We start from the raw sequence: 14,889 nt of genomic DNA, 5'->3' as shown, positions 1-14,889 counted from the left end.
AATCACATGTTACCTGAACGTTGATGTTGGGATACTTCTTACGGTTTATGTAACAGTCTCCGTAGCATGCTGGTTTATTTATTTCTAAGTGCGTGCAATCCACAGCACCTATTACGCTCGGCATTTTAAAGCGAGAACTCCATTTTCTCTTGGCTTCATTTAACTCATGAGCATTCTGTGGAAAGTGAATCCACTCAGATGCCTTTTCGTTTATTTTATTCAGAACGTAATCGAAAGTTTTGCATACTGTAGAACAGTGAATCCCGAAGTCTTCACAGACACCATTTTGAAATCCAGGGTCTGATAAGTACCGCAAAAATACTTCTATCTTCTGTTGCGATGACAGAGCACCTCCTTGCTTTTCATTACTTTCTTCCAAAAAAGCGTTCGTCAAAAATTCAACTGATTCTTTTGTAAAACGAATTAGTTCTTCATATCTTCTTGGACTCAATACTCGCCTTTTTGGTTGATGAATATTGACAAAGGCAGCCATACAAAGTATAAAAAATTAAATGAAAGTTTGATAAGGTTACTAAACAGCTACCTTGAAATTCTACCAGTAAATACTTAAATACTCTTCCAAACTTAGGATTTTATTCACTCGTTTTAAGTAAAGTCTGACCGGAATCAGTAATTGCGTGTAGTTACAAGTAAACGCTTGATAAGTAAAGGTTATTCACTTCCCTATTTTGTCAAGTAATTTGGTTTACCGTTGTTTATTCACAGAACTGCAAGTAAACACTTGTATAATTGCAAGTAAAAGTAAATACTGGTTTTTATTCACTTCACTAATTATAACGGTGTAATAATAAATTAATAATATTTAATGTTCATTTCACTTAAATATTGCAAATGTTTGCTGGAAATGAAATTTAAAAATAAAAAAGAAATCTTATTTCTCAATAGAAACAAAACCACTTACGTCTTTACAGTTAATTTAAATTACAATAAAAAAAAATTCATTTTTTTCAATATAAAAATTTGAGAATTAAATCAGTACTTCTAAATCATAATGTCACGGACTACTTTGCTTTATAATTATTAATAAGCATCTTTAGGAATATTATGTTGTATATTTGTGATAGAGAATTGTTCACAATGACTGCGTGCATCTAGATCTCGCACTCTAGATTGTTCTACTGCTCCATAACACTCCTGTACATCCACGCTCCGAAGAATTGGAAGCACTTAATTCACATGTAAAAGTTGTTTATATGCCTGCAAATATGACATTACTGATACAGCCATGTGATCAAAAATTGATAGCCACATTCAAGGTTTACTTTCTTAAAAAAATATTTTCTCAGGTGGTTTTGCAACTAACAGTTCAAGCAAAGAGGTCTGTGATCTGCGAACATTCTGGAAAAAATATAAGATCCTTCATGCTGCACATAATGCTAGCGAAGCTTATAAAGGAATCAAAGAGAGTACACTTTGAGGAGTATGGCACAAGCTGTATCAAGATCAAACTACATTTGATGATAATGAACAAGGAATTACAGGTACTATTAAAAATGAAGTTGTCCAATTTGCCAGCAGTGTAGGGCTCGAAGTTGATGCTAAAGATATAAATGAACTTGTGGAAGGAGATAAACAACTTTTAGAAAATGAAGACTTGTTAGCACTAGCCGAGTCGCCAAATGAGCAGCTAGACGACAATTCGAGTAGCTGTTTAAATCATGATCATCAAAAATCAACAGTAGTGAACCTTAAACCTCATTCTCCATTTCTCGGCCACAATTAACATTAAAGGATTACAGGAGGTATTAGGGGATACATTGAAAAATGTTGTGCTTATGTAACAGAAAATGATCCTGATCAAGAATGAAGTACAAAAGTTGTAAATGGACAGTTAGGTGATACAATATGCTACAAGATGGTGCTAAATCAGTTGCAACTATCAGTAAAGCAGAGTAAACTGGACACTTATTTTAAGAAACCAAAGCTGAACTAAATCACAAGTGTTTTTTTAAAATATTCCTTATTGTATTTAGGCCTACAAACGTTTATTTTAAGGTAATTATTTTTTTTAATAATACTGTACTGTAATATGATGTTTCTTTTGTACTTTATTATTCTTATATTTTTTACTTCATCTCTACAATACTGTACTGTATGTAATCATATTTACTGCACTGGATTCAATTTATATTCTATTAATTAAAGTATGTTAAACCAAACTGTCTAAAAATTCTGTGTCTTCTACATGCGAAAAGAATTATGAATTTAGCTTACTAGATACTATACTGCACAGTAGTACAGTAAAGTACTGTATACCTTTTTTGAGAAAACAGTTTTGATTTAGGCGGTTTTAATTTATACGATCATTTTCAGTGATGAATTAACCACGTAAATCAAGGTTCCCTGTACATTAAAAAATTCCTAGAAATAAACAAAAACATTTAACTTGTTTTAAAATTGTGGTTTAGACATAGGGTTTTAAACAGGTTATTTACTGCAACATTAACAAAAATGTAATTACAACAATCAATTACTACAATTACTGATGGATTAATGAGCGACAAAGCTATCTATCAGGCTGTAAGAAATGCAAATAAGAGCATTAGGACACCATTAATGCATCAAATAACATTCAAAGAACTTGCTAATCTAAGATAATAAAGTTTGGTACTCTCACAACCGAACTGAAATTAAGCCCAACTTCCACTGGCTATTAGATTTGACTGAAGTATTCAACTGGTTCCTGAGTAATCAACTGATTACCAATTATAATGATGTTATCATTTTGATATTATTCTGGTCATCTTATTTAACTTCCATATTCATTAGCTACATTGTTCTGATCAAAATAATTAATTTGACAAATGAGAGACAGCCACTGTGATGACGAGAGGTATTTCAGCACATCCCCAAACCTAACCTTCAACAATAGTATGAATATAGTACCTACTTCAAACTGAACAGAATTCATTAACAGAGAGATGTTTTTTTTTATCCTTGCATCATCTATTTTTTTTTTTAATATATAATTAAATTAATGAATAATTGTGTAAAAAAAATATCACACCAATAGCAAAATTTTATTGGCTGAAAATATCAAACACTACAGCAAACATAACATTTGATTTTTTTTTTTACTATAATAAAAACATAAATCAATTGTTTTGTAAACTATTTTATGGTTCATTATGCACTGACTATTATTGGTGACAAAAAGATGCATTTTAAAATAATTTTCATAACTGTTACCAAAGTGTACTTTTTCACAGTTGTGAGCACACATTAATAAAAATATCAATACAAAAAATGATAGACAAAGCATAAAAATATTTAATGCAATAGGTGATTAAAAAAAACCCAATATTTTTGGGCAACTTAATGAAACATAAGAGAAAAAGGTTATGGGCATGCTTTATGAACCGATTTATTTTTCAGTAAAAATCTGATTAAAGAAATAAATTCTTTGAAGTTTAATCTAGACTAGAGGATACCAGTTTGGTGGTATTTCATTTATTTTCCCAGCATAATCTTTTAAAAAATAAAAACCACACGGCCCAGTTGAGCAACATAAAATAAGTAAATTAACCCGGTGGTAGTTTCCTTTTCACTACCAACCTTTTTCTTTATTCTTGAGTGCTCCTTCACTATTATTGATTCTGTACAAGTAAGTCTTGATCCTGCTAAATTCCACATGCTGGAGATGCCAGAACCCTGATGAAAAGTATAATATATCCTTGATTTTATCTGAGACTCTACTTTACCAAATTAAAATGGTTATGGGAGTTAGGAGCAAATACAAATGATTAATGGTGGATCCAAACATTAGATACAATAACTGATGACTTATAAAACTTTCTAGAAAAGGCGAAGGGTCAATTTTACAATACATTTATAAAAATACTCAAGTTCAACATAGTTGTAGAAATATCAGTTAATGTTAGTCAGTGCTAAAGACCTGATCCCACACTCCTGATGACTAGCGTTTTCTGAAAAGGGAGTTAAAGGATTTTATTTCAAAACTAAACTTTTTTTTACAGAAAAAAATAAAAGATTCAGATCAGTAGGTTTTTAAAATAAAACCTACAAGAACTAGTGTAGCACTTTCAATGACTGATTACTTGCTGAAAAAGTACTAAGAAGTGAATTTTCCTTATTCACTTCTACATTATCTTTGCCTAACTATTCAGAAAGTATGAAACTGTTGCCAAAACTTACCATCCCTTTCAGTGTTAAGTTTTAGACTCTTTCCAGCAAAACTAAGACCTTGTTCTGAAATCAATTTAGTTTCAGCTAATAAATTTGTTATTTTATCAAGATCCATTTCCTTCGTACTCATGTTCTCAAATCTTAAAAGTCTGAAACAATTTAAAATAATAAATAACAAACTTGGCTAATCATGTACCTGTATATTCAATCAAACAATTAAAACTTTGTTAAATTAAACATATTTGAATAGTTTTTGATGCTGCAATGAAGTGATGTGAAAATTTGATGATAATAAAAAAGGTTGTTTGGAATGTTAATATAACATTTTTACAGGGCTGCTGAAAAAAAAAAAAAATATTCAAGCCCACTGCATCAAAATTTTACTGTATATAAATATATAGTGTGGTGTGTGTGTATGTACAGTTTATATGTGGGTATATATGCAGGTGTTTTTATAAAAAACACCTGCATATACACCCACATTCTGTTGCATGTCTTTAGTGGCAAACCTTTAAAGAAAAAATGGAAGATCAAGAAATGTAAATATCTTTCACCATTGAGTGTTTCAGGTAAAAAACAGACAAATAAATAGTCATCCAGAACACCAACCCATACATTTAAAGAAAACGTATATTGGTGATGGTTCTCTGAAATGCTATGACGGTTTTCAATTGACCACATGCGTGTGTTAAGAATGGCCAATATTGTAAATTTGGCTTCATCAGTAAAGAAAATATTTAAAAAATTCAGATTAATACATTCTCCAATAAGCCACTGGCACAGCCAAACACAGTGAGAATTATCTCAAGGCAAAATAGCTTGTAATCGCTGACAGTGATAGACATGGAGTTACTGTTCATGTGAAACCTTCTAAACTGTTGCATTTTCAACACTGAACTCAAAAGCCAGCTCTCTAGTACTTTATATGGAATGGTTAGATATTTCATCTAACATACCAACCTAAAATTCAGGTTACTTATTGAACATGATCATGCTAACTTACCATGTTGTTCAAATTTTAAGCTTCCTATGTCTATAAGCTGTCGATAAATGGATGAAAACATTGTGTAAGAAGGTAACTTTCAGTAGGGAAAGTGTTCCGGACACAAGACGTCTCACCTCAAGGGTGTTACAACATGCGACACCATATATTAAGTGCATATTTGCTATTTCTAAGATAGTATAAATACGATTCACATTACCTTCCATGGTGAATAAGATATGGAAAAAATATTGATTAACTTGTACAGCACAGATCAAAGTATTTCCTTGGTTAATAGCAAAAAACAAACTGGGAATAGTTTTTATTTACATTTACAACAATTACTTGTTTTAATACAAACTATTTTTCAATATTAATATTGCTTCTTACTATTATATTACAATATTATTAAATTATTATAATTTATTAAATATGATTAATAAAATTATTCCAGTTGGGATCATGTATAGTTATTTAATTTTATTTGGGAAGAAATGGGGTTTTTTAATCTAGATCGACTCACTTGAGAATTTTTGCTATAACTTTGTTATTTATGAACAGACTTGAAGAAATAAGCAGTCAATTTCTTCGTCATAAAATGCTTACCATTTTTTTGTAATAACATTTAAATGAACCAGCAGTTCCAAAAATATTAATAATTAAAATATTTACATGCCTGCCACTTTGAAATAAATTGAGAGATCAGGTTCATTATTTTTATATGAGTAAACCTCTTGATACCCTAGCAGTAACTGAAATTTTTGCTTGATATGATTAACCATTCCTGAGAAATAATTTTTACATAAAAAATACAAAATGGCAGATAGCCAGTAAATTAAGTGTTTCCAGACAAATGATGATATAAGGTTTTTTCTTTATTTTGATGGGGGGGGGGTCCATTCCCTGAATTCTTGAAATGATTTTTATAAACACCTGGAATATATAATCAATGAAACAGACCACACAATATGCGGACTTTTTAAGTTCCAAAGTACAGTATTAGTGCTAATAGTAATGTATGTATTCAGTTCAAATTCTACACTTAATAATTGACCCCATAATAATTGAAGTAATTTATAAAATGATTAGTCACATAAATCCAACTCAGTATTCATGAAACCATTCTATATCACAGTTTTGCATTTCCAACTAATCTAAAAAAATATATATTATGTCCATTTATAAAAAGGAAAGCAAAATAATATATGGGGAATGACAGATCAAGATTACTCTCCATTTTTATTAAGAAACTAGAAATGGTAATAACTAAGTGAATGTGTAACTTTACTGAAAAAAAAAAAATAATAATATTCTTCTTTACATACCTCAATATGGTTTCAGAAAGGCCATGCTGACAAAATCCAGCTTTTTAAAGATCATGAAATATTAAGAACCGTTTTAGATTTAAACAAAACTTTTGACTGTGTACATCAATCTATTCCAACAGACATACAAAATAAGATTGGTATTTATGAGATATTTTTAAAATTTGTTTCATGAAATCTAAAGAACCATCAAAAGTGTACTGAAATAAAATGTATTTTGACTTGATGTAACATGACTTATCATGGTAGTTTTTCAATTCAATTTTAATACTAGAAAGTAAGAGATCAGTTGCCTTTGCAGATGACACATCCTGACCACTCATATAAATAATCTTAAGAATTTAAACAGTAATTTAACGAAACTGAATTACATTAAGTTCAAATTAAAAAACAGCACTTTAGCTAATAGAAATTGATGATGTTTACATACTACATATATTTATTTCATATATAACACATACACAAAGTAATTAATGATAACAGAATTAATCAAGAAAGTTAAGTGTTTTAGATAAAAATTTTGCAAGAGAAAACATATTTGTAACTAATGAAAAAACATCACAAACAATTTCTGCTATTTCTAATTATTAAAAACGACTTAATTTCAAGTTTATTAACATTTTGTGTATGTTGTTATGATATGGAAAGGAATGCAGCTGGAAAAAATGGATAAGAAATTTTAACATTAAATTTAATCTGCCAAGTTAATTTAACCATGAACATTCCAATAAATAGTATGATCATTTTATTGCACACATCATTTAGTGGGATGGCCATACTGAATGATAATGGGTTTTTTGGTGATGAGGTGTATTTTCATCTTAAATAGTCAGAACAACAGATATTTGTCAACACAAAATCCTCACATATTAGATGAATCACCACTGCATTCACAGAAAGCAGGGGGTTTGATGTGAGATTTCTCAACGATGAAGAGTAATCCCAATTTTTTTTTATGACAAGCTGGACAGTACGGCAAACCAGAATATAATTATGCAATTTTTAGATTTCTCCAGTCTGTTGAACGCTATTGTTACCTGCAACAAGACGGGGCAACGTGGCATAGATAAAAAAACACCATCAAATTTTTGGAAGAAATGTTTGGTGAATAAATGATCTCAAAAGGTCTGTGGCCCCTCATTTCCCTGACTTATCACCACCAGAATTCTTTCTCAGGGGTTTTCTGAAAGGACATGTATAATGAGAAAATTCATGCACTCTACAAGACCTGAAGCAAACCATTACTGCAGAGATGAATTCCAACAGCCCTGATGTCCTACAAAGAGTGTCAAATAATATGTTGTGAATGGTTCATATCTGCCTTCAAAAAATCATGAACATTCCCAATACTTGCTGTAAGACATTACCAATTGCGCATAATTACATTCCATGAATTAAATCAAATGTGAGTATATCAGTATTATAGTCCATACTGGATGTAGTGTATAGTATCATGATGTGCATGATAAAATGATCGCCCTGTATATATTGTATACATATATACATGGTTTTTACATTAGCATTAAACGCATTTCTTTTATAATTATGAATCAATTTTTTAATTGCAATTTGGTACTGTATTAATTTTACAAGCAAAGTATGTATTAATTTTATTTCAACTGAACTGTGGCTGTTGTAGCTGCAATAATATACTGAACTCATCTGAGGAAATGAGAAAGAGGGAGTGTCTTTATTAAAGAACTATTCCCTATTTTTGTAAAATATATATAATATAATACACAGAGCAATTCTAAATGATTGCTTCAATTTAATAACTACATTTTCTGAACTATACATTGTATCTGACTGATCTGCATAGTAGTTAATGAGAAAGTAGGTCTGGAAGTTTTGAATAACATTGCTAGAGCGCATGTAGATTCATAAACTGCTAGAGTGCTTGCGCTGCCCTTACATGTCAGTTGTAAGATGGCTACAGTGAAACACAAGGCTTTCTGTGTTCTTGAGTATGGCAAATCTCACTGCAGTGTAGCATGTGTTTCATCTCCGATTTAACATTGACCCTCCAAAAAGAAAGAGCATGTTGTTGGTTTCACCAGTTTGAACATGGTGTCTCTGTAAAGACAAGAGCATGGGCCAACTACATATGGCACAGGAGAACATGAGATGAATTGAGAAAAGTTTTGTACAAAGCCCAGTAAATTCAACCCACAGAGTGAGCAGAGAACTGTCAGGCATGTTTTGAGGCTCTTCACAGAGATGACAAAGCAAATTGTGTTGAATTTTATGATCAAATGCTTGAAACATGGAGGATGATACTTTTCTTCCGTGTTTAATTGTTACTGCGATATTCCATCTCAGTGGAAAAATAAATAGACACAATGTTCACAAATGGGGTCTATAAAAAACCCATGACATACTGTCCCAAAGTTAATGTGTTTTGTGCCCTGTTCCAAATAAAGGTTTATAGACAATTCTTTTTTATGGAACACATGGTTATTGGGATAATGTACCAAGACATGCTGGAAAACTGGCTTTACCCTCAACTAAATGAAGATTCACAAGACTTCATTTTTAAAGAAGATGGAACTCCGCCCTACTGACACTTAGATGTTCGACACATCTGAATGAATTTCTATCTCAACGATGAATAGGGCACACCAGGAAAGAAGACCTGGCTCTTCAGTTCTGGCCTCCAAGATTACCAATCTCACACCATGTGAGTTTTGCTTGTCGGGGTTTATTAAATATGCAGTTCATGTACTACCTCTACAAACAAATCTGGTCAACCTACGAAACCGTATCAGAGCTGTGGTGAACTCAGTAACACAAGATATGCTTCCTTGCATGTGGAACCCAGCTAACCTTAGATGCATGTCATGCAACCAGAGGGCCACAGTGAACATTTATGAATGTAAACTTTATTATGCTTGTTATCAGATGTAATTTACTTCACATTTGTCATTAGTTCTTGATTTGGAGTACAGAATTACAAAACTGAGTCTATTAATTTGAATTACTCCTGTACAATTTCATATAAATTTCTGTATTTTACACATCAGACTAATTAAGATCTCACAGACAATATAACATTTTTAGATTATTTGAACTAGACCACATCCATTGACTAGTCTGGATGAATCCTCTTTCATCCACTATTACCCTCTTACAGTTGTGTACTTAATGCATACAGGTGTTATTTTAAAATGCAACCCAAAAAAGCAACTCAATTTAAAGAAAAATAACGTGCTATATTTTTAATGAAATTAATTATAAATATTACAATTATTTGTGCAAACAATATTAATTAAATTTCTTTATAATAAATGTTGAAAGAGTCCACCATTTTTATCAGTGCAAGCCTCTACCCGCTTTTCATATTCTGTCAACCTATCAAAGAGTACTGCTTCCAATTTCTCGTAATTCTTGAGTTATATTGGCTTCCAGTTCTTCAGTGGTGTATGGATTATTTTTGAATATACAATCTTTTAGATAACCCCAGAGAAAAAAATCTGCAGGATAAAGATCAGATAACCTATCTCGTCATAAGCCAGTCGATATTAATCTTTCACCAAAGAAATTTCTCAAAAGGTCCCTTGTTGTTCTTGCTGTGTGACATGTAATGAAACCACGAATGTCTCTCATTTAATTCAAAATTTGCAATAAATTGTGTGACAATTTCTTGGTAGAGATCTGCATTAACAATGTTTTCAAATAATACGCAGCCCACTTCTTTATCTGGAGATTGTACACCACACCAATTTTCTGTGGGTGTAGAGGTCATGAATGGATGATGTGAGGATTGTTGGAGCTCCAGTAGCAATAACCAACTGGTTTGGTCTAGTGGTTAACTCATCATCGCAAATAAACTGATTTCGAAGTTGAGAGTTCTAAGATTCAAATCCTAGTAAAGGCAGTTACTTTTATATGGATTTGAATACTAGATCATGAATATTGGTGTTCTTTGATAGTTGGGTTTCTATTACCACACATCTCAGTAATGGTAAACCAGAAACCAAGACTACACTTCATTTACATTCATACATATCATCTTCTTAGGTTGGTTCCAGAGGCTAAATAGCAAAAGAAAGCTCCAGTAGTGATCTTTCCAACTATTAATGTAACCATTCAAATGAAACTAATCCTCATCTGTAAGAATATATTATCCAACATTTTAATGCTCTCCTGAAAAGTGATTAAACCATTGACAGTAATGGTGCCTAGCAGCAAAATCAACTGGGGGTATAATTCATGCGATGCATGAATTTGGTATGGTTTTAAGTTAAGTAGCCGGGTAGCTTTAATATACAAGAGCTATTCCTTTTTGTTGCACAAGTTTTCGTAATGATTTTTAAGGCAAGTTTAAAATCCTTACCTTAACATCTTCCAGTGATTTGTCATAAAGTACTAAATGTTTCCAGCTATGTCTCTGATTACAAATAGAACCAGTCCCTTTATACTTCTTTATAGAACGATGAATTGAAGATTTATTTGATACATTCTTACCTGGTAACTGCAACTGAAAAAGATCTTGGCACAAAGCAAAAGATCTAGTTGTTAAATCATTTTCCATGATAAAAATCCTTTCTTCGGTTATGAAAAACACACAACCAAAAATATCTGTTCACAAAAAATAATAAAAGAAAATTATATCAGCTGATTATAAAACAATAAGTAGTGTTGCCAACTTCTTCATCCAAAATTATTGTATTAATGTTTCTAAAATTTTATTTTGCTTGTGTTGCGTTTTAAAATAAACACCCAGTATTATTAACATTATTTAACAATTTACTACCCACATTTATTAAATTATATCAATAATTACTATAATTTTATCAGTTATATTATTTATATATCTGACAAAACAGAAAAAAAATCAGTAAATCACATCCAAAGAACAATTAAGATATTAAATAAAATTGATCTTATACTGTAGAACAAATAATTTCATACTATATCTAACTTTGGTGGCAAATGAGTTATTTGCTATTAATAATATGATTTTCCTAAACTTCTGTTATTATTTTAACTTCTAAGTAACTATTATTCATATTCATATTAACCTGCATATACAATATTGTAATTTAACAAATGGAAACACATTTAAAACTTGCACTGTCGAGTGTTCCATGATGAATTTAAGAAAAGGACTAACAATACGTCGTTAATATCAGTATAAATATTTAAATTGCACTGAAAATAATTACTTTTTTAAAAACAAATAGAAGCAAGGAAAATACCATTCATATGATAAATAAAATTCTGAACATTACGAATACAATCTTAAAAAATACAATTTATATAATTATCAAGTTGTAAATCATACAGCCAGAATGAAGCAATTAAAATAACTTCATATTTTAAATGATGAATAATAAATGGTTTAAGCACAGAAACGAGTATAATAAATATAACTGAACAAAGATACGTATTTAAATATTTTTGTATCGTGGCGTTGAAAATAACTCAAATTTTAAATAAATAATCTCGCAAATAATTTAATCACACTAAATACAGCTTGAAAAGTATATGAAGGTTATATTTTCTCAAAACAAACCAAACGTATAACGATTTAGTTAATATTCAAAGTTAATAGTAAATTAATACCTACGAGAAAGATAAATGAAATACAATGAAAATAAAGATTAAAGCTCACCGCAGAATCAAACAGCCTCAAAGTTCATAAAATAAACACGAGCCAAAAATTAAAACGCGGTCATTTGCGTACAGCTGGTCCAAACAGCGGTTATAACTTAAACAGGATGTTGGTTATATAAATTGAACCGTCTGTACTATGCATAGACATTAAATAGTAGACAGAAATCTTTCATTGACAACTGGATTTAAACATCATAAACAAATTTTGAAAATAATGGAGGAAGCCCTAATTAAATAGTTTCAGTACTTTTTATATTTTTACTGTTTTGGAGTCTTTTTCTTTTCTTTTGTTTATAACGTAACTTTTTATTAGGACAATTAATTATAAAGGTACTGTAAAAATTAGTAATTTCTAGATATTTTGATATTTTAAGTCTTTCAAATAACATATAAATTCAAGCTAATTGAAAATGATGCATTGTTAATGCAAAAAAAGCTAAACATTGTTCTGAGTTAAATAACAAGAACTACTAGTTTCGTTAATGTAAGTTTAGTATGAATGGTAAATGATATGTACATTTGAAGAACAATATTATTGGCAGGCAATTATTGGAAAAATGACAATAATTATTTTTGCATTGAAACATAATTAAAATTTGCTTAATTTTTTTCACTCTATAATACCGGGGAAATTTTAATCATGAATTCAAAATAGAACACAGAAACATTAGCACTTCCGTTCTGTTAACAAATGACATGTTCTGTCGTTCGTTCGTGGGGTTTTGTTAACAATTAATGTGTTTTGTTGATACTGTTATTTTAGTGTTTTACTTTTATATAGGAAGAAAATATTAGCACAAAAATTGTGAGTACAGTTAAGTCCATATACTACTTTTTATTGCCATTTGGTTACCGGTTGTCGGGTCAAGGCCCAATGGAATCATTTTCTGATTATTCATGTAACAATGATAAAGTAATTTCTGTCGATGAGCATTATTTTAAATAGTTGACGTTTTATTAATCAGAATTCTGTTACTATTTCTGTGGCTATGATTATTTTTGTTTCTGTCTCGCTACTGTAGCGGGTGGGTTTCAAAATCGTTGCAGGCAATCTTGCAGGTTATGCATAAATTAAAAAATTCTTTATTTGGTACATTTAAATTGGGTTTACTGATAGTACAGGTTGTGTTTTATGTTACATTTCTAAGGGCGTTTGGTTATTTTTATTATTGTTCACTGTTTGAAACTATTGCAGGTTTAACAAAAACGGTTCATCAGTGATGACGTTTTTGAATCTCTGCAGTAGGCACGTATTCGAAGTGTGTTTTAAGAGCAGCATACCAGGAATTGAACCAGTTAATTTTCCTAAAAGCTTGTTGTAATCTTTTAAAATTATTAAGTGGTATTGCGATTTTCCGTTATGTTACATAGAAATTTATATATATATATATATATATTTTATATATGGCAGTGATGTTTTGTTGTTTTAATTAATATAAATTTATTGACATATTTGCTAGAGTTCAGTAATTAGGTTTGGAACATAGACTTGATATAACCTGATTGGCTACAATTTCTTGCTAAAGCTTTATCTGAATTATTACACATATTTTATGTAAATTCCCGATTAAATCTGTTTTATTTCTTCTGTTAATAAATAAACTGCTTGCACCAGGAAATAATGATTGTCTATGAACAAATCTATTGGTTGATAGTTATCCAGGGACTCTTTGAAATTCAAAAATTGATATGTATTAAAAAAAAATTAAAATAAACTTTGAAGTTAATATATTCAACACATAAGAATTGCCTAATTTGTGTGCTATTAAATGTTTATTAAAAAAAAATTAAAAAAGTTAATTATTGAATAAAGAACGATTTGAATGTATAAAATAATGCTGCAAGTTTTTGCTGGCCTCATTTTTAATTAAAACTTTTTTTAAATTCCAAAAGCATTGTGGAATAAGCCAGAAAAATCTCTGGTAAGGTTATATACATAGTAATCTATAAGACAGTATTCCTTCTATATTGGGATTCCTCCCATTTTAATATATATTAATACAGCATTATCTTATGAAAATAAGGTTTTTATTGTGTGATAAATTGTACAAGTCATGTATAAAAGACTTGTACTTAAAAATACTAATTACATTCTAATTAATATTCTTCAAATTTTCCATTTGGTGGTATATTGTCATCATGATTTGATGACAATATATACATAGATTAATCAAAGAGCATTAAAAAAATGACTTTTACATTAGAGTTAACAGCAGTTTTTAAGTCTATATAAATAAATCGGTTAAAATGTCAGTTAAATAATTAGTTAAATAAATAAATAATGTCAGTTAAATAATTAACTTACAATGTTTGTATTTTAACAGCAAAATATAAGCATTAAGTATTCTTTATTAGTTGTAGAAAAAAAATTGTATATTCAATTAGAATTTTAATTGCTGTGTATCTACTTTTTATATGTACTTGAATTCATTTTTTAATAAAATAGAAAATATATTTAACTAATATGCTTAAACATGGTCAATTATTTTCAAATTTGTATAAAAAAAATAATTTTATTTTACAAAAGACAAATTACAATGAGAACATGAGATAACCTTTCACTACCGAGTTGCTGTTTCATAAAAACTCAAGTTTTGGTAAAATATCATTATGCCTTTATTTTTTAAATTGCTCTGCTGTTTAATTTTAAACTTATAAAAACTCCCATTTTAATTTTGATCCTACAACATTTATTTTTTAGTTAACCTTATTGGTTTTCTTTGCGAGTTATACATCTCTTTCAGTTAACCTTATCATTTAATTAAAAAGTAAATTATAAACAAGCTATTTAAAAAATTA

At 29.8% G+C, this 14,889-nt stretch overlaps 2 protein-coding genes across 6 annotated transcripts in view; one reads left to right on the top strand and one right to left on the bottom strand.

Moving 5' to 3' along the window:
* LOC142322102 (ran GTPase-activating protein 1-like) overlaps nucleotides 1-12,210 on the bottom strand; it is a 64,725-nt gene extending 52,515 nt beyond the window's left edge. The window contains exons 1-3 of one of the 3 annotated variants that reach the window (XM_075360787.1): nucleotides 12,089-12,179; nucleotides 6,475-6,584; nucleotides 4,177-4,316 (exon numbers count right to left, since the gene is read on the bottom strand). In XM_075360787.1, coding sequence (XP_075216902.1) covers nucleotides 4,177-4,297 — 121 coding nt within the window. In that variant the 5' untranslated portion in view covers nucleotides 4,298-4,316; nucleotides 6,475-6,584; nucleotides 12,089-12,179. Of the gene's footprint in view, nucleotides 1-4,176; nucleotides 4,317-6,474; nucleotides 6,585-10,807; nucleotides 10,826-12,088 lie in introns of those variants that run through there. The other 2 variants (XM_075360788.1, XM_075360786.1) reach the window with 2 other exon arrangements.
* A 545-nt stretch (nucleotides 12,211-12,755) lies between these two features.
* Nucleotides 12,756-14,889, top strand: part of Eb1 (microtubule-associated protein RP/EB family member 1) — a 67,013-nt gene continuing 64,879 nt past the window's right edge. For all 3 annotated transcript variants that reach the window (XM_075360783.1, XM_075360785.1, XM_075360784.1), the window contains exon 1: nucleotides 12,756-12,895. The gene's annotated coding sequence lies outside the window, so the exon portion shown is untranslated. The remainder of the gene's footprint in view (nucleotides 12,896-14,889) is intronic.

Source organism: Lycorma delicatula, chromosome 3 (assembly GCF_047948215.1).
Source record: "Lycorma delicatula isolate Av1 chromosome 3, ASM4794821v1, whole genome shotgun sequence".
Classification (NCBI taxonomy): Eukaryota; Metazoa; Arthropoda; class Insecta; order Hemiptera; family Fulgoridae; genus Lycorma; species Lycorma delicatula.
The sequence above is the reverse complement of the archived record's forward strand: the minus strand, read 5'-3'. Positions and strand labels throughout refer to the sequence as shown.